Source organism: Podarcis erhardii (genome assembly GCF_964252035.2).
Source record: "Podarcis erhardii genome assembly, chromosome: 7".
In the NCBI taxonomy this organism is placed as follows: domain Eukaryota; kingdom Metazoa; phylum Chordata; class Lepidosauria; order Squamata; family Lacertidae; genus Podarcis; species Podarcis erhardii.
In genome coordinates this window covers 60,446,796-60,472,563 of record NC_138511.1, presented here as the reverse complement: position 1 = coordinate 60,472,563, position 25,768 = coordinate 60,446,796, and the positions used below count along the sequence as shown (strand labels likewise).

The window sequence follows — 25,768 nt, the reverse complement described above, 5'->3', positions numbered from 1 at the left end:
CCTGCCACACACGGAAGGGAGGGACAAGCCCAGACTAGGCAAACAGGCGAGGCGGGTTCCTGAGAGAGCCCAGGAAGGAGCAGGGAGGGCTCCAGGCTGCTACCGGGCAGGTAGGCCGGGCCAGGGGGTTTGCTTGCCCCAAATAGATGGGCAGAGCCTACCTGTGATGGGGAGGGAGGTAAGCATTGACGTGCAGGCCTGAAGTGTGGGTGGTTGCACCTGAGCGGGGGAAGTGGCCTTACTTAGGCACACCATCTTTCTCAGCCTCAGTGTAAAATGGATGTATGAAAATTGGCATCTCTGCCATTGTAACTTACTATTTATATAGAGCCACTACTTGGCAAGATACCCTAACTAAAAGGACAAACCCCTTGAGCAGCTTACACGCTAAATGTCACTAAGAGGAGAGGAAAGGCCTGACAGAGAAGCATTAAATGGCTGTATCAATATTGTTGTACAGTATGGCTCAGTACCTTCAGAGCATTTGCCATATCCAAAAATAAAAAGAGGCCCTGGAGCTCTGTTCCAACTTGAAGTCACACCCTTTGACCTGGCAGCTGTTCAGGAGCTGGGTGTGGTTACTCAATAGGCCCTCTGTGCATGGTCAGAGTTCCTTTCTTCTGTACCGATTTCCAGTTTTGCAAAAACACCGCATTTTTATTCGTTGTTATCTTTCACAAGGAACCTGGGTGTTTCACTTCCTGCTGGAGACAAATCTAGAGAACTTATGGATTCTATTTTTTATTTTTTTAAAGGGGGGAATCTGCTGCTGTGTGTTTTGATATTCCATTATCCCTTGGTGTAACCTGAATCCTGCACAGAACAGATGAAAAGGTGGTCTTTGAAAGCGCTGCTGCTTTTGCCCACACACCATTTGAAGAGCCAGTGCAGATGGTCTGGCTTTAGCAACAAACCAGCAGCTGCCCCCGCCCCATGCTCTGGTTAACCACCAGCCTGATTACAGGTCAACTAAAAGTTTGCTCCCTATTTCTTATATTTATTCACTTGGTCCTTGAATGCTTCTGGTCCAGGTGTGGCTTAATTGGCAGATGGGTTATTGAGATATCACAAACTAGTAGCTGGCAAGTGTTTTTTACTTCGCTGGATTTTCCCTGGAAATGTAAAGAGAGGTTAACCAGATCATGAGGGGAAGAGACAGGATTTTGATGTTGATTATGTCATGTGGGCACTACAAAAAAAACTTGCTTGTTTGAGGATCCACCATCAAACACCGATCTGGAAGCATCCCTCACAGAGATCTTAGGGGTTTTCTTAGGTTCCAAAATGGCTACTTTTGCTTTGTGAATCTCCTCCTGACAGTTTAGTAAACTTTAGCAGCTGATTGGTCTGAAGTCTGGAAGAAATTGCTGCGCTGAAGACCAATTTCAGCCCTGCACACACTCACAAGCGGCACAGCACACCTCAGGAACAGCCACTCAGGCATTGGCAAAAAAAAAAAAAAAAAAAAAGGAGGAACACATCACACAAAAAAGGACAAGAGAGGACCTTTTCTGGCGTCAAATTTGCATATGCTAATATACATATTTAGAAACAATTGCTATAAGTTAAATAGAAATACAGTCTATTCCACTGTTGTTGCACCATAGTTCCACCCACTGCTCAGTTTGCTGCCCAGGTGCTGCTTACTGTGAGATGTGCACAACCTCAAGGCCCCTGTGCTCCTCTCTGATTATTTTTTTAAATCTTGAAACTAGACAGCCCTTCAAATAGAGGATGCGTTCATGAAGAGGACTGCCTCTGTACAGTAATGAATTCCCACCCTGCCTCAGGTTGCTTCCCACACAAGGAGTCCCAGACGTTTAACTTCTCAATTTACATATTTCCTCTGGAAAATACGCTTAGAGGCCATACCTACACACAGAGATGGTGGTAAAGCTGGGATGAAAAACACCACTTACATAGTATGATTATGGGTTCCTTTGCAGTTCTAGCAAAGATGCTTTAAAGAACTCAAAATACTGGAAGGCCAAGATCTTTTGAATACCTGCAATTGGGGGAAAATCCTCTTCCAGTTAGCAGAAAGTGACAGTTAATTCTGTTTATGCCTGGTGTCCCTGCCTCACTTGAGCCCCTCTTTGCATCAACAACTGGCTGGAGTATCTATGGGACACGAAAAAGTCATAAAGAGCTCCCAGGGCACACCCACACAGAAACTCAGCCTGCTTTTATTACTCAGACCCCAAAGAGTGTCCATAGAAGTTGGGTGACGGCACTGCAGATGACCAAGACTGGAATAGTTCACATCCTGCCCTAAACATAATGGACAGGAGGAATTTGTCCAGGCCTGTCGCTCCCCAAGCACTTGGGTGACAGATTGGGTTACTGAACTTGTCTTGGGACGGCAGATAATGACACACACTTGTCCCGAGGATGCAAGAAAATAACAGTAAGATGTCATTTCCTCAATGCATTCAGTTCCCTCTCTGTTTGTGGCTGTTGAATTTTCTTGATGCCCTCCCCCTGCTCCCAACAAATGTGTCTTGATTGACACTGGAATGCTTTATTCAAATAGTCCAATAACTTAGCATAATTAAGATGCAACAACTCTGATAATGTCTTTCCAATTGGCACCTGAATCTAACTTCTTACAAGAACCCTGTCTGAGGCGTACCAGTATATAAAATCTAGTGTCCAGCCCCAAGGCAGCCAAGCACAATTATAGGCATTCAAAATGAAGTTGTAGTCCAAAACACCTGCAGGACACCAGGTTGGGGAAAGCTGTTCTAGATCACAAATCAAGCTAATGGGGCAATGGAGGTTTCACAGAACCAAACCTAACAATAGGTGGTCAGCTGGGTAGCGAATGATAACTGGAGAGCCTTTCCTAGCGTTGCATCATCACAACAGGGCTGCCTCCTAAGGGAGACCTGCCTTGCACATTCATTGTTAGCTTTTAGGCACCAGGTGATTTGTGTCTTGTTCACTTGGGCTATCCTAACCCAGCTTGATGTCCTCCAGATGTCTTGGACTACAACACCTATCATCCCCAGTCCGTATGGCTAGCAGATGTGGATGGTGGAAGTTGCAGTCCAGCAACATCTGGAGGACTACAGGACCGCCACATTTGATTTATTGACTATAGCTCCCTCTTTCCTTTTTAACATTGACATATACCCCTAAAGTCATGTTAAGTAGTGGTGTTGATGTCGGGGGGGGGGGGACCTGAAGGGGAAAGAGAAAAAGGCTATTGACTTAAACATACCTGCACAGTGTGGTCATCACCTGAGGCCTTTCTCTGGTGGTCTCTCTAATAGAGTAGCAAAAAGGGAGGCCTTTTCAGTGCTGGTTTCCTGTCTGTGGAATGCTCTCTCCAGTCAGTCCTGCCTGAAGCCAACATTAACAGCTTTTCAGCACCAAGTTAAGAGGTACCTCTTCTTCCAGACTTCCGAGGCATTATGATAATAATTGCTGTTTCTCTCTGTGTGTTTGGATATTGTTAATTTGTTGTTGGTGGCTGCTTTTTAATTGTGTAACTCACATAGAGAGATTTTGTATTAGGTGACAAATCAAATAAACCAAGAACAACATCTCTACACCTGGTGAGTTTTAAGATTGAGTAGGGAAGGAGCCAGTGACATTCACTTCTAGGTGTTTTCCGGTTTCATTCTGCACCACAGCCTCCTGGGAAGACGCATCCCCCTCATTTAGGCCATTATGAACTTGCTCTTTCTAGAATCAGAGGCTGCAGTGAAACATGAAACTAGCAAGCACCTGAAAGCACCTCGTTTGAATGTTTGCTAGCTCCTAACACATTAATTCTTAAACACCAACACACACACCTGCTTCCCTTTAAGCATCCAGGCTTATAAAGAGTTCCAGGGAACTCAAAAGCTTGCACACTGTTTTATTCCATTTGGATTGACCTAACAAAGGTATTGCCCCAGTACAGACTTAGATCTATTTTATCTCTTTGGAGCCGCGGAACCTAAATGCACAGTAAGTTAGTTGACATGAATGCAACTCTGTATTGTGAACATTTTGCCTCCCCACCCCCACCCCCACAGCCAACCACCCACAAATTAGGCTTTTTTATTGAGATGATGTCATCCCAACTTTGCCTGACCCCACACAAGCAGAAGTACCTGTTTGTTCTCTGGCAATTTACAGTGCCATAAAATAAGCACCTAACATTTAATGGGCAACCAGCTGACCCATTAGTGCAACACATTTGATGGAAACCAGGCTGCAGAGGATTCTTTTGCTCAAGGTAGGTAACTTCTAGCTTCCTGGCCAGGGGATTTATGGAAGGACAGTCCCAAAGAAAGTTTCCTTTAGAGACAGATGAGGGAATAGGTTTTGCTCCAGTTTCCTAGACCTGGGAGAGTCCCACCCAGAAAACTCAACCCTTAGAACAGGCTTCCTCAACCTCGGCTCTCAAGATGTTTTGAGACTACAATTCCCAGCATCCCTGACCACTGGTCCTGCTAGCTAGGGATCATGGGAGTAGTAGGCCAAAAACATCTGGAAGGCCGAGGTTGAGGAAGCCTGCCTTAGAACAATGCTTCCACACCCTTCTTACATCTAAGCAGTCCTTTTGCGCCTCAAATCATAAGGACTTTGTAAAAAAACTGAGCCACCTTGAGAGTAATACCTTTATAAAGGTAAAGGGACCCCTGACCATTAGGTCCAGGCGTGCCCGACTCTGGGGTTGCGGCGCTCATCTCGCTTTATTGGCCGAGGGAGCCAGCGTACAGCTTCTGGGTCATGTGGCCAGCATGACTAAGCCGCTTCTGGCGAACCAGAGCAGCGCACGGAAACACCGTTTACCTTCCCGCCGGGGTGGTACCTATTTATCTACTTGCACTTTGACATGCTTTTGAACTGCTAGGTTGGCAGGAGCAGGGACTGAGCAACGGAAGCTCACCCCATCGTGGGGATTCGAACCGCCGACTTTCTGATCAGCAAGTCCTAGGCTCTGTGGTTTAACCCACAGCACCACCAGTGTCCCAATACCTTTATAGCAGGACCTAAATGTCAAAGCCAAGAACAAGCCTTACTGGTTCTTGGAAGTCCTTTTCAGGTTGGATGTTAAAGGGGAAAGGGAGATGTTTGGTATGCTGTGCCCCAAAGTCTGAATTAAAAGTCTCAAGATAGACTACCAGAGGTGATGTACAGGAATAATGGATCAGTCTTGCTTGGTACAAGATCCCCACGGGACTAATGCCACAAAGCAGCAAGGAAAGTTGCTCCCCCATTTTAATGATCTCATTATGCCTGAACAGTTCCTCCTGCATTCCATCTTAAAGACGCTTACACACTGAAGGTTTTAGGGACTTTTACATCATGTTGAACTCCTGCCCACACTTTGCTGTGCACTTTACTCCAAGCTGCTGGAGAATTCTACACTAAAGCTTGCTCACAACCCCGTGATAATTTGACTGACTGTAATTAAAGTGTTACTGCATCATGGTTTCTGGACCCCACCCCACCTGAGACACACAAAGGACCAACTAGCTACCTATTTAGTCTGGTGTAAAGTTTTGGAGAACTCAAAATAATAAACGATATTGCCCCAATATGGATTTTTGATTAGAACATGACTCAAATGCTCTGGCATCTGAGGCTGGTTTTCTGTAGAATTGCTGTCAAGCACAGTTCAAGGTACTAGTTCTAATCTCAAATACATCTTTCACCTTTGCCATGCTCAGTAATATTGGTTGACCAAAATCATCCACCATCGGGGTGGCCTGCAAAAAGGTGTTCTAGCAGCTCTTTGTAGGGTCTGCAGCCATCATTCACCAGATCCAGAAAAGCCCAATGCTAATCATTTTCTACCAGGGTCAGATGGGCTGGGTCAAGAATACCATTCTAGTGTTGTTGTTTTTTAAATCACCCTGCTGCCTTAAAGCCACTAAAGCATGTCATTTTGAACTTTGGACTGCTCCTACTTTGAATTTTTAAAGGTGGGACAGGGTAAACCCAAATCTGGTTGCCATCCAAGGTCCAGCCTGGGAATGGTGCCATTTAAGAAATTTCAAGACCCAGAGACCCATAAAGCACAACTCGCAGGCTGGTGGTTTTTTTAGTCACTTCATGTGTTGAGAACACAGTAGACAGACCCTGTAACATGTGAAGGGGATAGAAATCTTCTCTTCACCATGCAGAGAAAATCAGGGGACCAGCTGTGTTTCTGCAGAATTGCTGTTTCCACTTCTTAAATGTGTTAAGCTGCCCTCAACATGACACAATCCAGAGCCCCTGTGGTGCAGAAGACTTGTTTGGACAGAAATGTTCATAATCCCTGTTTGTTGTGCAGCAACCTAGGGGGTCCAGGGTAAACCCCCACTCAGAGGAGAGAGAGGAAGAATGAATGGAAGTGCAATGAAGTATCTAAAACAGTGTTTCCCAACCTTGTGCCTCCAGCTGTTTTTGAACTACAACTCCCATCATCCCTGACTAGCAAGACCAGTGGCAATGGATGATGGGAATTGTAGTCCAAAAACAGCTGGAGGCCCAAGGTTGGGAAACACTGATCTAAAAGATCTGAGCCAGAAGACTCCTTGAGCCAGAAGACTCCTTGGCAGCACCTGCCTTGCCCAGCAGGCGTCACAGTGCCCCAGCACAGGAGCTCCGAGAACTGCCAGCACATTTTTATATTCACTTCTAATTATGGCCTCAGGCAACAGGGCAGGTTGGCTGGTGTTTTAATTAAAAACTTGGAAGGGGGAAAAAGCATAGCTGCTGGAAAGAACAGGGCTCGCCAATATTCCCCACCGTTTCCCGAAGGGTTTAAACTTTGCATCTACCTAATACGCCACTCAATTCTTTTGAACAGCTCTCTCTTAAGTGCACACTCCTCCCAAACAAAAGCCTTTTTTCTTAATTTGCATAATTTATAGACCAGGTCATTCAGGGTTTTTGTGTGTGCAGAGGTGTGTCTCACAGAAAGGAAATATTCCACAAAGCAAGAAACTCCCAAATACGTACATGGACCCATCCTTAAAATTTGCCTTATGTGAGCTGATGGGCTGACAAAATATCAAAGCCAATTACAGTATCTAGAAAAGCCTACAGGCACTTTTGTTCATGCACTGCCTGGTCACACTCTCTCCTTCACGTTGCAGTGGCTTCTACAATGGAATCTGTAGAACCCAAATGCAGCCTCCAGTTCTAAAACTTTGCTCCTCCACTTTCTCTCTTTTCTATAGGAGACTTCAAAACAAGCCCCCCCCCCCCCCCCCCGGGATTCCAGGGGTATGTGAGATGGAAGAAAGTGCTTCACAAGGCCACATCAGCTAGGCATTTTGGGTGAGAAAAGGATGGAGGCTCTTCCACTCATTTAGGAATCTTGGGCAACCAGGTAGGGAGAGGCCTACAGATGTACAGCATTCTGTGGATGCACACACTTCTTTCCAATGTTAAACATATGGCTACTGGGATCAAGAGTGGCAAGTTGAGCATTTTCCTGCTACCCTTAAGGAGCTTTGAACTCTTTTTTCTTTCTTTTGCCCAACATTATCATGTTGGCCCTGTTTGATGTAAGGTTATGTTGCAACCATATTTTGGGGGTGGGGGTGGGAGTGGGGTGGAGGCTCAATAAAATCAGCAATAAAAAAAAGGTCTGCATGGTCCATTTCAATGTAATTTTATTTGAACAAGGAGTCAAAACAAAAGCTTGCAGGCTTTGCTAAGCAAGAACTGCACCAGTCCCACAAAATGAGCTCTATTTATAGCACAGAGAGGAAAAGGGGAACAAAGAGAAGCACTGCAAAGTCTCATTTCCAGGGGGACAGATTTCTCAATAGGGCAACTACAGTCTCTGTAGCTGGCTTGGGAGAGTGAGCACATCACCTGCCCGACATGTTTCGAGTGCTGCGGATTTAAAGCTGAAGAGAATCACAAAACCAACTGTCAGCAACTTACCCATGGCCATCACAGAAGTGAGTCAAAATTGCTTTATAAAAAGATTAATAAAAATACTGGAAAAAATCCTCATTTCTCATGCTATATGTCTGGTTTTCTTTTTTAAAACCTAGTTTATTCACAAGTTTCTTAGAAAACTATGTGACCCCAAAAATAGTGTTCAGATTCACAATTGGAGGCAAAGAAGGTATGCAAGAAATCTAGAGTGAACGGACCAAGATGCTGCTAACATTAGCCAAGAGCAGTTTTGCATTTTGGCGGTTGTGGTGGGGAGAGCTTGGGTCCTTCCCCCTCAACTGTGCCATGCTACACTTTAGAACTTCAGCACAAAAAGGGAAAAAACAAAAGGCGATTCTTTAAAGAGAAACGACTCCAAATTCAAGCAGAGGGAAAGTTCCTTTAAATTAAGAACACCACAGAGTTTGGTCCCAACAGATTCTAGTCAGATGTTTATTCACATGCATTTTTCTTCTATATATAAGAACCACAAACGCCTTTCTGAAGTTAACCATTTTAAGGGGTGTTGTTTTTATATGTATATATATGCAAACGCTTAAAATAAAGAATTTCTAAAAAAGAATATCCACAAACAGGAAGAAAGGGGGAAAACAAAGAGCAGGGAATTAATTTCCCACATGTATCATCACATTAAAAAGAGTGAGCACACAAAAACTGATTGCCAATAGTATTGGGCAGAACTCACTCCACTGTCCTCCATGAGATCACTGAGAAATTAAAAAAGAGAAAATAAAAGAACATTCAACTAGTCAATAAGGATCAATTACAGTCCAGACTGACAGAGTCCCCCCTCCAACAGCTGTTGCTGCTTCAGGGTCTCAGGACCCTCTTTCCACTTGTCGAGACTGCTACTCCGCCACCGACTGAAGGGCCTCTTTGTCCTCTCTGTTCTCAGCCCCGCTCTCATCATCCTCAATCTCTCCCTCCTCACCACTAAACTTGTCATGGGCCCATTTGGGGCTGGTGCTCGATTTTCGGTACAGGAAACGGCCCCTCCCTCTGGGGAAGATGCCCCTTCCCCGGCCTCTGTTCACCCATTTCTCACCCCCTTCGCCCTCACGGTCATCATGCTGCAAAGGGAAAAGAAGAAGAAGAAGAAGAAGAAAAGGTATTTGTCAGTCAACAAATGCAGAGCTCCTCAATAGCCCACCAGAAGGCCCCACCTCTGTCCACTCCCTCTCCTTTCCCCAGTGGCCGCTGCTACATTTCCCACACAGACAGGGGAGGATAAACACCCTGGAATATGCCCCCCCCCAAGCCTCTGCATTTTGCGAATAAGCCCTCCAGTATTGCTGCATGGCTGAGGAGACAATGACGGCAAGACCAACTTGGGGCCTGTCACCTGGTGGAAGGGACAACTTCTGTGCAGGCAGCTCACAGCCACATGCCCATCTCACCCCCAGGGCACATACCAAGTAGTACTTCTTGCTCTTGGGGGTGTACTCGGGGTCCCACTCCTCCTCCCTGCTCCGCTTCTGGAAGTCGGTGCTGCCGCTGCCGCCACTGCTGTTGTTGTTGTTGCTGTTGCCAGAGAAGGTCCCTCTTCCCCAGCCACGACCCCTGGCACGGAACTGTTGCTGTCATCAGGAGCAGAGGAAGAAAGAGAACGTCAAAAAGTGAGCAACAGAAAGAAAGGGGATCTGCCTAGGATGGGATGGCCTGTCATGATTTCTGGAGCACTACACACACAGACCTGATCGTTTATCTCTTAGCAACAGATAGAATGGAAATTGCCCATCACTAGAAACACTCATCACACTTCTGTATTCAAGGTGTGGGCTACTGTCTTTCCAGAAAAAAACTGACCCAATAGCTAAGTAAACATGACAAATCCGTAGGCACATAGGATCCCTTTTTGCATTACATAGCTGGGCAGAGAGGTGCTATAATACCCCCATTTACTAAAACAAACCCAACCCTTTTGGCTCAACCTATTAGCTAGGCCCCTTCTTGGTTAAATTGTCCTTCGGATTCTGACTGATTTTTGGGTCTGGATGTGATCCTCTGGGTGTGGCTCCTTACACTTCCTTGAGCAACTGATGTGCACTGTAGTGTTATGGTTTTGTTGCTTTTCGTATATCATATTGGTTTAAAAAAAAAAAAAAAGTTTGCCCTTTCACCACAAATAGGAAACTTCTTCTGAAAAAGACCCTGAAGTTCGTGCTCAGTAAATATGTGGAAGAGGTGAGACGAATTTTATAAGCAAGAACGACTCCCTTACACTGGGTAGCTGCCAACACCTAACACTGAACCCCTTTCAAAAGCTGGGAGGTGCCTGTCCACACTCCAGCTCTGCCACAATTCAAAACTATTTTGACTTATCACCCTGGAACAAGGGCCCAGGGCACACACCCTCCAAAAGGACAACTTACAAAGGTTCCTCGGGCTCTGCCCCTATCAGTTGGGCCCGTAAATTCCTTGGTCCCAAGGCGGGATTTGTCAAAGCCAGGGGCAGTCTCCTCTCGCTCTTCAGTCTCCTCGGGGTACTCCTCTGCTTTGTAGGAGCGGGAAGACTGTGATGACGAGGAGCTTGACCTAGATCGCTCCCGCACACGCCGGTGCTTCCTAAGTCGAGGCAAACAGAAAGATATATGAATGTCAGGGGAGGGCACATCTCTACTGCCTCAACGTCAGTCATTCTTCTCCCCGCAACTTCACCACATGATATATACCAGGCATGTCCAACCAAAAGTAGCCTGAGTTCTACCATCCAATATCAAAAACTGGCAGTGATCTACCACACTCTCCCACTGTCTTTCTTCAACTTAAACATATTATACTAGGCTGGATTTCCCTGCCTCTGCAACCACCCTGCTTGTAACCTGCTCTCTTCAATGACTGAAGAGAATCATTAATTTGGGTCTCTGTGTCGGGAGATTCCAGAGCAAAAATGAAAGCAAGCGTACAGTCTCCCCTCCTTTATCTAGAGTGGCTTCTTGTTCTTTAGGGCTCCAGTGCAATCCAGCAACAGAGATGCACCTCATACCCGCTGTTATTATGCTTGGGCAGCATAGTGGTGTCCAAGATCAGTGCCTCATTCAGCCCAAAGTGGCCCAAACACACAGCTATTTGCTGTAAAAATGGAAGTTTCAGAAATGCAGACAGGAAAGTATTGAGCAATGCTAGCATGCCCCATCCAATGATCCAAAGAGCTCTTCTCTCTCTTACACCCACCCCTCGTGGCTTGAAAGAGCGAAGTTGCATTTGAAGTCTAGGGGGAAAGGCTGAGCTAACAATCACAAATGCGCATTTATAACTTTAAAAATGAATTAGTGGTACTTAAATATTTTTATAAACAAATAAATAAGTGTAAAATACATTGACTTGAAAAGCACTTAGACTAGCCTGTCTGTGTCCTTTCAATAAGTAACCCTACAAACTGTGTTCTGGGAAAATGTAGGGTTAGTTCCTTGGAGGCTTATTAGCGACTGCTCAATGAGAAGATCAGTGATGACGGACAAGCATCCCTTTTGGAGCAGCTTGCCTACTTACTGCAGACCTTATGGTACAGTGTACAGCCCACAGGCAATGCACATGAGGGGGGTGGCTGGACCCAACAGCTGAGGCCTAACAAGCCTGGATGTAAAAACAGCACTTTTCACATCCCCAGAAGCCTGTGCTATGTAAGAGGACAGCCCCACACTGACACCTGCTGCATCCTAGCAAGTATCATCAACTAGCTCAGTGAGGGGAAGGACCTCAGGCTCAGGGGCTGAAGGGGAAACTCCAGGGTTCTCTATCTGGCCCTTGGGACTTTTACAAGGCCACACCCCGTACTGGTTCTGCTCTGCACCTTCCTTCAGTGTTTGTGCCTGGTTGGGATGTCCCCTTGAATTGTGGTAGCACCTCTTACTTGCTTGGATGCAAGGCTGGATAACTGCACGTGTGACTGTAGAAACCTCTGGAACGTATCCTACTGAGCATCCACTGCCCCACCCACCCTGGCATGCACCTCCTGGGGAGGTTCCTCTTGAGAAATGCAGCCCTTGGGCTGAAAATGTTTCCCTGCTAGCTTCTTCCATGTGGGGTTTCATTATGTCAGTTCACTATCACTCTTCTGTGTGGCATCTAAAATAAAAAGGGAAGGAAAGAAGGAAGAAGTGGAGAATGTTCTCCTCCTACATACTTCTTTTTGGACCCTTTATGAGACCTCTCTGTTTTCTCCGTTGATCTCTCCCGTGAATGACTTGAGGGTCTGGAGTCCACTGATTCCCTCGACTTGCCTCGCTTATCTTTCTCCTTATGTTTTTTACGCCGTTCAATGTCAAGGCGCAGGTCAACTGGGTCCTCTTTGTATTTGCTTTCGGCCTGCAAAGAGAAAAACAGGGGAAAGACTTGACACCTGAGCCTTAAGCAATTCCTTCACAACTACATCCCTTTTTACCTTGCTCAGGACTGAAAAATACTCAAGCAAGGGAAGTTATGCTGGTGCTAATACACAGACTGAATGACTTCACAAGATCCACGCAAAAGATTTCAATCTTTCTGCATCCACTTCTCTCTATGCCAAACGTAAGTAATTATTAATCAAATCAAGGGAGCAAAACTGGGTGCCAAAGCCAAGACCCTTTGATGTCCAAAGGAAAAAGAACAGGCTCAAGGGACAATGATCTATATATGCCAAAGCTAGGAACTGTATTCTCCTCTTCTGACAGATTCTTGTGCTCTACAGGGAATTGACTGAACAACAGAATTCCTTCCCTGTGCCTGGAAAGGGACACCCCCTCCTCTCACTGCAGGAGACGTTGGCTGCAGTTATGGAAAGTGAAGGGGAAATGTGCAGACTGTCTAAGCTCCAGTATCATAATAGAGCCAATTCTCTACATTCCAGAGAACCAATGAAGGAGTTATTTGGGGAGGCAGGCTTCCTGAGTGTGCTCCCCCCTCCAATCACCACTGGCTGTTGAGAGATCCATAATGAGTCTTGAAGGGGCTGCTGCATAGTTTGCTCTCAATCAGCATAACCTCTCAAATTCAGAGTTGTGCACCGTAAGCACAAAAACGAGGCATCGTGTTTCTCACACTTACGATGGCAGAAAAAAGATTTGAACATACACCTGCTGCTGAAGACTCATCAACCAAATGGAGCCAAGTTTGGCGTGGCTTCTAGGGGACAAGAGTTAGAACTTAGGTGTTCTGCACTGCTGTGCTCACTGCACACTCCCACCCCTTGCAAAACAGAACTCCCTGCTTCTACCATTCAGCTACAATCCAGTCTCCACACACCCTTCCCTGTCTCCATTGCCGAGAAGCTCCTGAATTTTGGGGGAACTTGAACTTTGACAGCAGAACACGTTGTGCAAGATAAATGTATCTATATTACTTATTCTGAGCAATACTTATAAACAGCAAACATTTATTCAGCATCAACAGTGTGCTTGGAGCTGTAGTTGGAAAAGTTAAGATATCCTTGGAGATCACTTTACGGAATGAGATTCCCATGAACAAAACACAAAAAAGACACAGGTATGTCTCATCCCACTATTTCATCATCCCTGTCCTTATTTAGGATACTTTAAGTGGCACATCTGGGAAGAAATGGCTAAGAACAGGAGAAAGTGGTGAGAAGATTAAATTCTACAGGCAAACGAAAATCTTCAGTCAACAGCAGTAGGATCAAAGTCATTTCTGAATTGTTACAGGTCTCTTTGATTTTTATTGAAACAGTCAATCAGTGGAGCTTCTTGTTTCAACTTGGTAACTTTCAGTCCAGCACAAGTCTTTGGAATAACTAGGGCAGGGAAAAGTGGGAGCATCAGTTTTGCCTTAACTCAAAAAGAATGGGTAGCAGCTCTCTATTAAGTACTTTACTTACACAAGCTTCTAGCCTACTTTTTGATTAAAATAAAGAAGCTGGCATGGCTGAATGTGGGAGCTGTATTTGTTCTTTTGCCTTCCATAAGTGAAGGAGAACTCTCTTTTCAACTCATAAAACAAAGCCGATCTGTCATTGCCAGAATGGAAACTCGTTTCATCATCAAATGTCATTCATCAGCAGAACCTAGATCAGTTGTTGTAGCCATTTGTATAGTTCCATTTTATAAAGAGGTCGTCTCAGGAGCTCCTGACTGTTTGTAAACCTGAAGTATGTGTCTATTCACATACACAAGCATGTTCACTGTCGGATGGTGTGGTAGAGAGATCAAATCCAGCAGTCGAGTATCTTTCAAACGCGACAAGTGTGTTTGGAGAAACTGAGAACACAGGTATGACATGAAAGCAAACCCTTCAACAGCATTGCTAAAAACCATTAGGACAAACGTGTATGAAAGTGAACAGACAATGCTTCAACTCAAGATGGTCATTTTTTCCTTTAAACTTAGGGGCATATAATTGTTTCGCTGCCTGTAACAGTTTTAAAGACCCCCAAGAGAGTGTTTTTAATTCTGAGCAGCATTTTAAAATAAACTAGCGGCAGTCAACAGAAAACACATTAGCAGAAAAAATATCTGTGTGCTTGGTTCAGATATGGATTTGATTTACTTTCCTCTCTTCCTGACATGCACGTCTTTTTGAAAACATGGTTGGAAATATCACGGGTAATACAAGTGATTTAATCATACTTACAAGCAGCAAAATATCACAAAAAGTCTTCCATCATCAAGGTCACTTGTTTCCAAAATTCCATTTTTTTTGTCTCAAGCTCAACCTCAATTGACTTTGGGGTCATTTACCATATTTCTAACCACTTCACAAAGGTTGTTGATACATTTTTTTTAATAAAAATTAACCCTTTGTAGTTCATTTTTAGAATTATGCCCATCCTTGAAAGAAAAACACAAACTTAAGTAGAGAGCAAGTTAAACAAAAATATCACTTTTTTATTATAAAAAACAAGTTCATGCCCGAAGTGCACACATTTTGTTTCACTACAGATCAAAGCAACAGGTCACCTTGTAGCTGGATTCTTTGGAACTTTTGATTTCCTCTTGTGAGAATCCATGTTTTCTAAAGGAACTGGGAGAAATGTCTATCCTCCTAAAAAAGAAAAAAAAGAGAGCATGCATGATTAAGAAAAGGTCAAGGAATGCCCCCCCCCCTTCCCTTCTGCCATTCAGGGAATGTATAAATTAGGCCTTAGTTCTATAGTGTAAGGAATGGCACATGACAGACATAAAACTTCAGGGCTGAATTGACTTGTGGATAGAACATTCAATCTCCTGTTCCATCACGAGACTCCCTAGTGGCCTTGGGCAAGTTGATGCTGGTAAGCCTCAGCTACGACAGAGACTTGTTCAAAGATAAACAATATAGGACCTTAAGGCACCTTAAAGAGTTATGGATACAACGAAGAGTTGTTTATCTCTTTCTTGCTCTGAAAGCCATACTTATTCGTGCAGACTCTAATAGCAACAGTGGTGGCTGGTGTCCCTTGGGACCAGGAGGACAGAAGGCAGGGAGACAAAACAGTAGGTAGAGCCAGAGCCAATGACAGGGAGAGACAATTCATTACAACTTTGTCCTCATCCACCTCCCTACTGTGTTCTGCAAGGGGCAACACAGCGACTTAGGAGGATGATGCTGACAGACAGGGCAACCCCCTGGACTAGCTGTAAATGAGAGGAAGACAGGCAGGTTGGAGCTGGCTGAGAGCAGACTGAGGTTGGTTAGCCAGTGCTCTGTTCACTCTAATGAATGAACCTCCGATGGATAAAAGGTTCAGAATTCAGTCTCCACTCTCAGCTTCCTTTTTGAAAAGGAAGCTTCTAGCCATCAGAAAGTATAGCTGAATTATGTGGGCATCACCTGCCCAGAAAAATGGCTGCTTAAGAGTTTCAGTTGTAAGGACTGGGTCTCTAACATCCTTGCCTCACCATGAGGAGCAAATTATTGATTTCCGTACTTTATTCTTGTTGTGGATTCGATATGCTTGAATCAAAGTCCTTTTTTCTCTCCTGGATAGGCACCCAAGACAGTGGCAAGACAAGGCAGAGTTTGCCTTGGATGAGAAGCACTTGCTTATGATAAGCAAGCAAATGCCTAGTAGCTAAATGCAAGCATTTATGCTGCTTAATGGCTACGATTCAAAAAGTCTCTTAAATCGGGATTTTAAAAGTACATGTCAAAACTCTACACTTGGCAGATAGTAGTCTGATTTGTCTAGTAGTCTGCCTGCTTTCGTGCTGGTGAGCTATGCCAAAGCCTATTCATTTGAGGACTCTTTGTGGTAAGGGTGCACATTTTCTCCCAAAACCATGCCTTTATTACATGCAAAGGTGCACTCACCTGTGGATTTCAGGGCTTTTGTTCTTAGCAGACTCTTGCTCCGCTCGTTTTAGGTATTTTGTAAAGCGCTCATTCAATGTCATTCCCGAAGACCCAAAATGATGCTCTGTTGATATGCAGTGAGGAAATATCACATCATTAACATTGCATCTATACTTTAGGACAATATAAAAGTGGCTTCTGCAGGAGGGTCTGAAACAGATTCAGGAAGCAAACAACATAAAGGTGAAGGCAGGAGAAAAGAGGGAAGGAGATGGATCCATCTGTCTGCAGGTTAAGCAGTGCAGACTTTTAAAAGAAATTGCTTTTACTCATATAAGAATAATTAAAACACCAGATAAGTCTTAAGTGTAAGATCCAATACAGGCTGACATCATATGAAGATCAGCAAAGCACTACAAGCTTGATCAGATTGTTAACATCATACTTTCCTTTATCTTTTTGTACAGGAAAAACTACAGTGACAGTCTTACTGCAACCATAGTGTCAACTGATCTTGATTTCCAAATCTGAAGACTGGCTGGAGAGGGACCATATTCATGATAGTCCAACTTGTGAAAGTAATAATGTTTTGCCAAATATCATGAAAGGAGTCAGATTTTTCTTTTCTCTTCCACATGTGGATTAGATGGGTTATTTTTTCTGCTATTGCAATCTTCCACAATTTTTTATACCATAGTCCAATGTTCAAAGTCGAGACACAGTCTTTTTATTGTCATCTTCCCTGGCTGGGTATCCATCTAATTTTTTCGGAGGGAGGGGAAGTATCAGGTGGGCTAGGAGTCTACGGAATATCAAAAGGGTACCTTAGTATTTATCCCCATCTCAAATACCCATCCTGCTCTTAGATATTCAGGTAAAGCAGACTGCTTGGGAGAAGAGATGGACACTAAATGGAAAGGAATGCACACACCACATGCTGCCCTTTTTCCTGAGAAACTCCATACTGTTAATTAAGCTCAACTTCTCCAATAGACAACTTGTATGGGAAGAATGTCTATTTTTTCCACATACACTAATACCGTTGTTGCCACTTGAAGTTTCCGATCACATATTTTCAAGCACAGCTGAAGCATTGTACGTAAAAACCCAAAGAAAGAATTTGGGCATTCAGTTGTGAACTCTTGCTTTAAAACTTTTCTTTCCCTTATGAGTAAAGCTGTAGATAAAACTTTTACCATGCCCCTATCGGTAGTGTAACCAGGGGAAAGAGAAAATGAAGGGGGCTGCCAATTAGCCACTTAGCCCACATAAACCAGAACAGCTCAGAAGGACCAAAATGAAAATAAAACAAAGAGGTGAAATGGAGACAAGAATTTTTTAAATAGATTTCTCACTCTTCCCAACTGGAAAACCTTCCAACGGCAAGATGAAGCACTAATCAAGAGCGAATAAGCTTCATCAGGGGGCAGGGGGAGGGAAGAGAGCTCCAGCGAAACAAGCAGGATTGCATAGTGTCTTCTCTTTCCTTCTTTGGATCTACAGTAAGAGGACAGCTCCAGGAGTAACTGTATTTTCCTTAAGCAACACTTTGGCAAAAGTTTTATATTTTTAGTATTTGTTCCATGATCTGCATTTCACTGTTTGTTCAGTATTTTATTGGCAGTTGTAACCCACTCTGGGATCATTCTGTACGATAAAGGGTGGGATGGAAATGTTTTAAAGCAATAAATAAACTAACACCAGTCTCAAATGCAACTCACCTTTCACATGGTGAACAATGGTCACAATATGCTGAGCAAAGAGCTCCGAGGGACTCCGCTGAGACTGGGCGGACTGGATGTGATGGAAAATGGAGCGAAACTCCTGCTCCTTTTTGTTGCTGTGCACCAGATCACGGCAGAGTTTGCGCTCCTGTGCCAAAATCCCGCTTGGGCTGGTGGAGAAACACAAAGATATTCTCATTAATTGTTATGACCTCCAAAAGCAACTACTTCCAGAGAGGTGGTTTTGTTTGTCTGGCATAGTGAACAAAACAAGAAGGTACAGTGGAACCTTGGTTGTCAAACGCTTTGGAAGTCAAACATGTCGGCTTTCAAATGCCGAAACCTGGAAGTGAATGCTTCCATTTTCAAACACGCCTCGAAAGTTGAACGGCTTCTGGGGCTCATTTCTCCATTTTTTCAATGGATTTTGGCGGCTGCCCATTGTGCCTCGGTTGTCGAACGTTTCAGATGTCAAATGGTCTTCCAGAACAGATTACATTCAACAACTGAGGTTCCACTATACTGTGACAGCTAAGCAACTAAGAAAGAGGGTGGTGGCCCAAGGAACTCTTGAGGTGAAGCAGATTATGTACATCTTGGTCTGGATGGACAGAGTTTCAGTCCACAGAAGCTCCTATCAGCAAAAAAATTGTTAGTCTCTACAATGCCACAAGTAAATCAATAGCAACAGCCAACAGTATGAGGAATAAAATACACCATTGTCTAGCTATGCAAGCTTATTAGCTGTGTTTCACTTCAATGATTGTCAAGCATCTTTTCCTTTTTTGCAGCGCACCAACTCTCTGGATTATGGGGGACAAGATTGTGTGAATTCATTTGTGGGAGGCCGGTGAACAGACAGTTGGCCTGGGAGCAACATGTTCAATTCAAAGACTTGTCACTGAAGGCACTTCATGATCAATTTAGGAGCAATGTTTTACTCAAGAGCAGATGCACTGAAAACACTAGACATAACTTAGGGCTATTAATTTCAAATGGGTCTACTCGGAGTATAACTAAGTTGGATAAAACTCTCTATTCCAAGGTTTTATTTGCATGTTCACATATGTTCCTCTGTCCATCCCTGCATTATTTCTCTACAGGCATTGGAACTACCATGGCTATCAGCAGGAGTGATGATGTGCACCATGAAGTCGTGCCCAACAAAGTGTCCTTTCGGATGTCTTTTGCTCATGCTTCAAAAGTGTATTTAGGGCTTGGGAAGGTGGTGGGCTGTTTTCTGCTGTAGATTGGCTCGCCTGCTTGGACTTTATTAATTAGGGCAAGGGTTGGTAACATGGTGTCCACACATGCCAGTGTGCTAATCCGTACCTCCTATGGTACCCATGAAAGCTCTCAGCAAATATCCTTTGAAAAAACCACAATACACAAGAGACTGTTAGCTGTTCTTGCTCAAGTTTGTGTTTCACAGGCTCAGTCTCTCCTGCACTGAGCACATGTCTTTAAATATGGCCACATTTCAATGGATGTCAGGACTGGACATCCACCCTCCCATCTGCTCAGAACAGAAGGGAGGTGCAGAGTGGCTGGGTACAAATAATAAAATTAGTAGTAGTAGTAGTAGTAGTAGTAGTAGTAGTAGTAGTAGTTATATGGCTTGTTCTACCTGAAAGCTAGGGTGGTATTCAACTAAGTTTGACTCAAAGCAGACCCACTGAAATGCATGGACGTAACTTACTGTTCTGGTCTATTCTGAGTAAAATGCAGCTGAATATCACCCCTTGACTAGCACCCCTTTTCTGCAAGCTTTTTGTGATCTGCTCTTCTTTTTGGTCCTTTACAGAGACATATGCTCTGGTTCTCCCTGTCACTCCACTGCCAAAAAAAAATTGGGATTAGGCAATAGCTGCATTTGCATAATGATAAACTGGTGTTTCTGGCATATTGTGGTTTATTGTGAATAAGCAGTGTGCTGGTACATGCTGCCAATGCCTCCCGCTTTGCTTCTCTGTTAGCTTGAGAAGGAGAAACAAACCATGAAGCTTTGGCTTCCTGTTACATCTGAACCCAGGATTGTGGTTTGTTGTTCCCTAAGGAGTCATGATTGCTAGCCAACCTTAAGACATCGTTTGTTGTTGGCTTACCAACTGGCCTGCTAGGGAGGAGCAAACCATGCTCTTTGGCTTGGGCCTAATGGGAAGCATACACCAGCATGATGCTCACTCATTTGCAGCCATGGCAAGTGAGAAACTCTGGCACATTGACATTAAAAAAGAGAATCTCTGGGCTCTGTTATCCACCCATATGTTCCAAATAATAAAAACCAGTGGGCAGACTAGACTGCTTGCTTACTCTCTTTGGAGAACTGCTGTACACAGTACAGAGCAATATTCCCATTTAGGTTTCCCCTAACCCTTTATTCCAACTGTGGGGCAGACACACTGAGCCTCTCACCGTGCAAGATCCTCATCAAAAGAATCCATTCGGAGGTTGACTTGGGTCTCACGAGTGATGGAAAAGGAAGACTTGCCAGTGGCCAGGCCCTCTCCCCGTGTGCCCAGCTTCTCTCTGCCCTCTGAAGTCTTTCGTGGAGGAGGAGATGTAGCATTCTTTTCCTGGCTGGCTTTGTAAGTGGTAACTCGGAAATTCTTCTCTGGAACAAAGCCTCTGTGCCCAGCCTCTGCTCTCTTGGCAACCTGCCTCTCTTCCTTCTTGGTCTGCTCAGCATAGGACTCCTCCTCCACCTCCTCAGCTTTCCTCTGCTTCTCTTTGGCTCCAGGCAGAAATACTAGGCCTTCCCATTTGCCTGATCGATCTTCCTCCTGGTTTTTATTGGAAGCAGACAACGTCTTGGACAGAAACTTCGGCTCATCATCCTCATCCTCATCAAAATTGGATTCCTTTCGCCCTTTGCCTTTAACCTTCTTCTCAGGCTCATCTGCCTCCTCTTTGCCATAGTGGCTCTCCTTGTGGAACTCTGCTATTTTCTTTTCAAAATCATCTCGAAGCTTATAGCGCTTTGGGGACTGACTTCCACGATACAGCTTTTCTGTATCAGCTTTGGAGGCATACAGATCTGTTTTTGTTTTACCATCTGCTAATCCCAGGTCAGAGAAAATTCCCTTCTCTTTCATTTTTTCTTTTTCCATGTTCGACAGTTTCTGCTCTTTGTCTTTCCCATTCTCAGCTTTTTGCTCTTCCAAATACCTATTTAAAAAAGAAAGTGAGAGAGACAGTCAATTCAGGAACTTGTAAAGTTCTGATAAAGCAATGATGCCTGTGTTACTGAGACAAAGCTTTATTTAGCTTTTTTCTAACTCTTAATGCTTTAAAATTAGTACACCTATTCACTACAGGTCACAGAACCTTGACACACAAAGCTTAGTAAAACCAATAAAATCGTATTTAAGAACCTACTTGCCATAGCTAGAGGGCAGGAAATACGTAAAAGATCTTACCCAACCTGTGCATTCACTTACAAACCTGTTTGTGGAGAATTAACCCATCAACATTTTCACCTTGGATTGCTGTGCTTTTTAAGTAATACACAGTGGAAATAAAAGCCTCAAAAGCTACTTCAAATTTTTGGAGGAAAGTCTCCTATGGAAGCTATAGACAATTCAAAACACAAATAAAAGCAAAAAGGTTAACGGGTGGGGGGAAGTGCTTAATTGTCTGGGAGGAACACGAATACTCAGCAATATTATAAAGATGGTCAATCCCCAACTAAAACTGACAGGATGATGATTGGCATATATCTAAACTATATGGGCAAGTTTCTATTTTCTAATTACAACTGGAGGTGAATTTCAAAACTATACATTGGTTGATGATGTAACAAAACTGAGAATGGAAAAATCATTGTGGAGCATCTGAGAACAATACAATCGCTTCTTAAACAGATGGATGTATAGCTGCTGAGATCAACTAAACAACTAAAAACAATGCTCCTTGTACTAACTGGTGTTTGTGACTCCCTGGGGGGAATGTATTTGCAAAGATGCAAGCAATGTTCCTGCCCAAAGCACATTTACTATCAACTATCTTCGTGCTAGATAAGTTTTACTAGATGCAAAAATTGGCTCCATGACAGCTGTTTTCTGTATCTGCTGGAAGTTGAGCCCACCAGCAGATTCCAGGGGATGACAAACATTGTACCTATTCTTTAACAGTCTTCTCATATATTTCCAAAAGTGGGGCTTCTGCTCCTAAATTTTTACACTTGTGGTGCCTGGTAATCTGCTTTTTGGGTTTTTTAAGTACTATATTTTACAAGACTTGACACCTACACATCTAATGCTGACTCCTGAAAATCTGAAGCCAGTGCCAAGAAATCTGAGACAATTTTCTCCCCCACTCCTTCTAAAAAGGGTTTAGGAAACACCTGTTCTACATAACAGCAAAACCTATGCCCAAATCTCAGTTCTACAAACTGCCTCTCGAACACACTGGGAGAACTTAAAAACAACTTACTTTCTTTTTTACTGAAAAGGTATTTATTGATTAATGCTTTTTAAAAATGCTTTTGTATGTAACTGTGCTGGATTATTTACCATAAACCAGCTTGTGACTCCCTTGGGGAAAATCCAAGGGTTTTACACCTGCTGTACACCGAGAGAAATAAGCGGCAACCATCCTTTTAAAATGAGCATATTAGGCAGCTGTGTAATAATACTTAACACAATCTCAGAGCTAGATCTGATTCTGCATCTTATATAAAAATGAATTTGGTATATAAAGGGGCAACTGTCATTACAAAAGCTACCAAGCTCTATTCCATACGTACTACTACAATTTTATAGCAGCAGTTTCATTTCTGTAAGAAAACAATAACTGCCATGCAGAGTGAAGGTCTAACTCCTACTGTTTAACAGAAATTTCATCATGATAATGAGTTCCAATCCCAAAAGCACCTATCCTCTGGTCATCCAAAACGAGTCTGCAGTTTTGGCTACCATGGTTAGTAGCCATAAGTTATTTACACGCGACCACTAGTGCTGTACACTAAGTACAGTAAAAGGAAGACAAATTCCTAGAGGTATATGCATGCTTTCTGGGGAGATAATTCAGCTTCCTACTTGCAGACTAGAAACCAGTTACACGCAAAATGGAAAGGTCAATTCTTTCTTGTATTGGCTGCAACTCTTGTGTTCCTTCTGTACAGAATGCAAGATCTGCCAGGGAGCAAACACTTTTCAGGGAGGTGACACATCTATATTATGAATTATCCTCTTCAGGAATGTCTACCAAGCTACTCAACTGTGCACCTTGAATTTATTTGATTGCCAAGGTTTTTAACATGACATTACTTTTGCTGCTTTATTTTTGTGTTTGAAACATTAAAATATATATATATACATGCTGCGCTGAACTGGGGTGAAGTATTATATAAAGTTTCCCAATGTCATATTTTTTCCAGAGAAAATTTCCCATTTTAAAACATTTATTGTTTCATAAATTAACTAGTAATTTAATGGGCCAGTATGGAAGCAATGCTAAACCACAAGGCAGCACAACTTGAGGTCTTGAAGAGTCTGTGGAACTACAACTTCCATCAATCCTAACCACCCACCTTGATAGCTGAACATCACATGGAGTTGAACATCACATGGATGGCCACAGGCTGTCCAATCCTTGGTTTAGGTTATTTGTACAATCTACTGACTTGTATACCAATTTCATGTTTCATGTTGAATCCACTTACAATTTTAAACTAATCAAAACGCTCCATTATATCGAACTCTAGGAACTTAGATTGGTTCAAGCAATCCAAGACCAAACTGTGCCTTAAGATCTAACCATAGTTAGACTGACAAGAACTACCAGAGTTTAGACATAATCAGGATTTTTTGTTAGTTTAAAACTGGAACTGGATATTTCCAATCACCTTCTTTGGCACACCTCAGAGGGGAGGGCGTGGCATACAACAACTCATACATGTAACAGTAAACTATGGTTTAATAAGTTGTATAATTTAGCCCAATGAATAAACAGAAGTCAAATTGTGGAATGGACATCTTACTAGTAAAATTCAAAATCGAAGTTGTAATTAACTTTTCAGTTAACTATCTCTTGGAAGTGCATATTCTTATACACAGCACTTCAGGTATGGTAAAATTAATCTTAAAAAAATTCAATTAATAATAATTGCCAAGTAAAGCTATGCACTAGGTCAAATACAACATTAAAATGCACCAAGTATATTTATTTAATTCCTCCCACAATAAAATATTTCAGTTCAACTACCTCTGGCTACTAAAAGATCTCTTCAAATATGTATGTAGCAAATTAGCATGGCTTGGTTTACTTTTTGTTTTGTTTTGTTTAGTACATTATAAATCAAATACCCATCTTAAATCTTCTCTGAAGCTCTAGGAAATTGTACAAAAACCCCACATGACTATTTTTATCTTGTATGCCACCTTGAGTAATTCTCCATTAAAAAATCAGAGATTAAAAATAGTGTTAATAATAGCATCTCACATACCACAGCAATTAATACAATACTTAAGAAAAACAATACTTTTACCACTATTACCTAAGTCTGCTTTTTATTATTTTCACAACAGATTTTTGCAACTTCTGACTAGCTGAGACTAAACTTTTTACATTACTTATGGCTAGCCTAATTGTGCCAATCTAACAGTCAGCTGAAAGTCAGACAAACATCAATCAATTTTAGGAATGAAGACAACTTGCCTTTTGGAGAAGGCTATCCCCATTTCCTCCTTCTGAGATGCCCCATAAATGGAACTGATTGTTGTGGGGCTTTTGCACACAGGACTTTTCCTTGTTGGGCTCAGGCCGGCTAAATTATGCTCAAACTGATGTGAGCCTGCCTGAAAGGAGCTGCTGCTCTGCAGAGTCGAGCCCAGCTGTGAAGGGTTGGAAGATGTAGGACTGGGCTTCTGAAGTGGGCTTGGCCTAGGTGAACGGCGCCTCACGACAACTGACTGGAGAGGGCTCTTTAGTGCTGGGCTTCGCTCTTTTGGACTCAACTCTGTCACAGCAGAGGCCCTTGATGCTGAACCTGTGCCATAAGCACCCACTTCTTGCCAAGATTTCGATCCCTCTGAGGATTTGGCATCCTGTGCAGTTCCTCCTGAGAAGGGCTGTTCCTTGGTGTCATCCCCTTGGTTGTCTCCAGCACCCTGAGACCCCCTGGCATCCTTGGAAGAAGACTTCTTCTCCTTCAATGACCGACGTTTGGAGGACTCGCCTCTGCTGTGATTAGAGGAGGATCGAGATGATGAAGACCTCCTTGACCTATCAGATGAGGACTTGTCAGAATTTCTTGAATGGCTTCTAGATCTTGGGGATGGAGATCTCCTCTTGGGTGACCGAGAACGTGAGCGTCCCCTACGAGGGCTATAGGCTTGGCGGTAGTTTTGCCAGTTGGACCTGTAATTTCCATAGCCACCTCGGTTATATTGACCCCATGGGTAGAACCCTCTGTTCCTTCCACGGAAATAATAGGGTCTCCGATAACCTCTGTTATGCCCTCGGAAATCCCGGTTCTGGTAGACCCGCTGGTGGTTCCTCTCCCTGTTATGAGATGGAGAGTATGATCTCGAACGGGACCTAGAACTGAGGAAAAAGAAAAATGTATTTGGAAATTGCTACACACAGTACTACAGCATTCGGATTGCAATACAAAGACATTAACCTGTTTTCATAATGATGCATAGGTTTCCCCTTAGCTCATCTCCAACTTCTATCTCATAATGATAAGTATGCACCCCTTCCTTAAAAACAACCCTCAGCAATGGAGGGCAATGCAGATGGAACAAAGTTGCTATTGCTAGGATGAGCGTTTTCCTTCAAAACCACTTCAGACACAGAGGAAGCAGCATTTTCTCCCTCAAAAGCCCACCTTCCAGAGCTCAATTTGCAGCATGGGGCAAATGTACCCAATAGGGTAGAGAGGAAACCATTATTTGTAACCTTTCAGTTTTATTTACTATAACCCAGCA

The 25,768-nt window shown here is 43.3% G+C and overlaps 1 protein-coding gene and 1 long non-coding RNA gene across 5 annotated transcripts in view; one reads left to right on the top strand and one right to left on the bottom strand.

The window, feature by feature from the left end:
• The first annotated feature begins 39 nt into the window (after positions 1-39).
• Positions 40-17,825, top strand: LOC309346587. Its single transcript, XR_014158693.1, has 3 exons — positions 40-110; positions 7,170-7,321; positions 16,578-17,825. It is a non-coding gene; the product is annotated as an uncharacterized lncRNA (long non-coding RNA).
• The window catches only part of THRAP3 (thyroid hormone receptor associated protein 3), a 43,701-nt gene continuing 25,523 nt past the window's right edge, over positions 7,591-25,768 (bottom strand). For 3 of the 4 annotated variants that reach the window (XM_081870374.1, XM_081870375.1, XM_081870376.1), the window contains 9 exons: positions 24,495-25,382; positions 20,250-21,002; positions 17,832-18,004; positions 16,129-16,234; positions 14,796-14,880; positions 12,029-12,210; positions 10,275-10,467; positions 9,315-9,479; positions 7,591-8,972 (listed from right to left, as the gene is read on the bottom strand). In XM_081870374.1, the coding sequence (XP_081726500.1) occupies positions 8,751-8,972; positions 9,315-9,479; positions 10,275-10,467; positions 12,029-12,210; positions 14,796-14,880; positions 16,129-16,234; positions 17,832-18,004; positions 20,250-21,002; positions 24,495-25,382 (2,767 nt within the window). In that variant the 3' untranslated portion in view covers positions 7,591-8,750. The remainder of the gene's footprint in view (positions 8,973-9,314; positions 9,480-10,274; positions 10,468-12,028; positions 12,211-14,795; positions 14,881-16,128; positions 16,235-17,831; positions 18,005-20,249; positions 21,003-24,494; positions 25,383-25,768) is intronic. The other variant, XM_081870377.1, reaches the window with a different exon arrangement.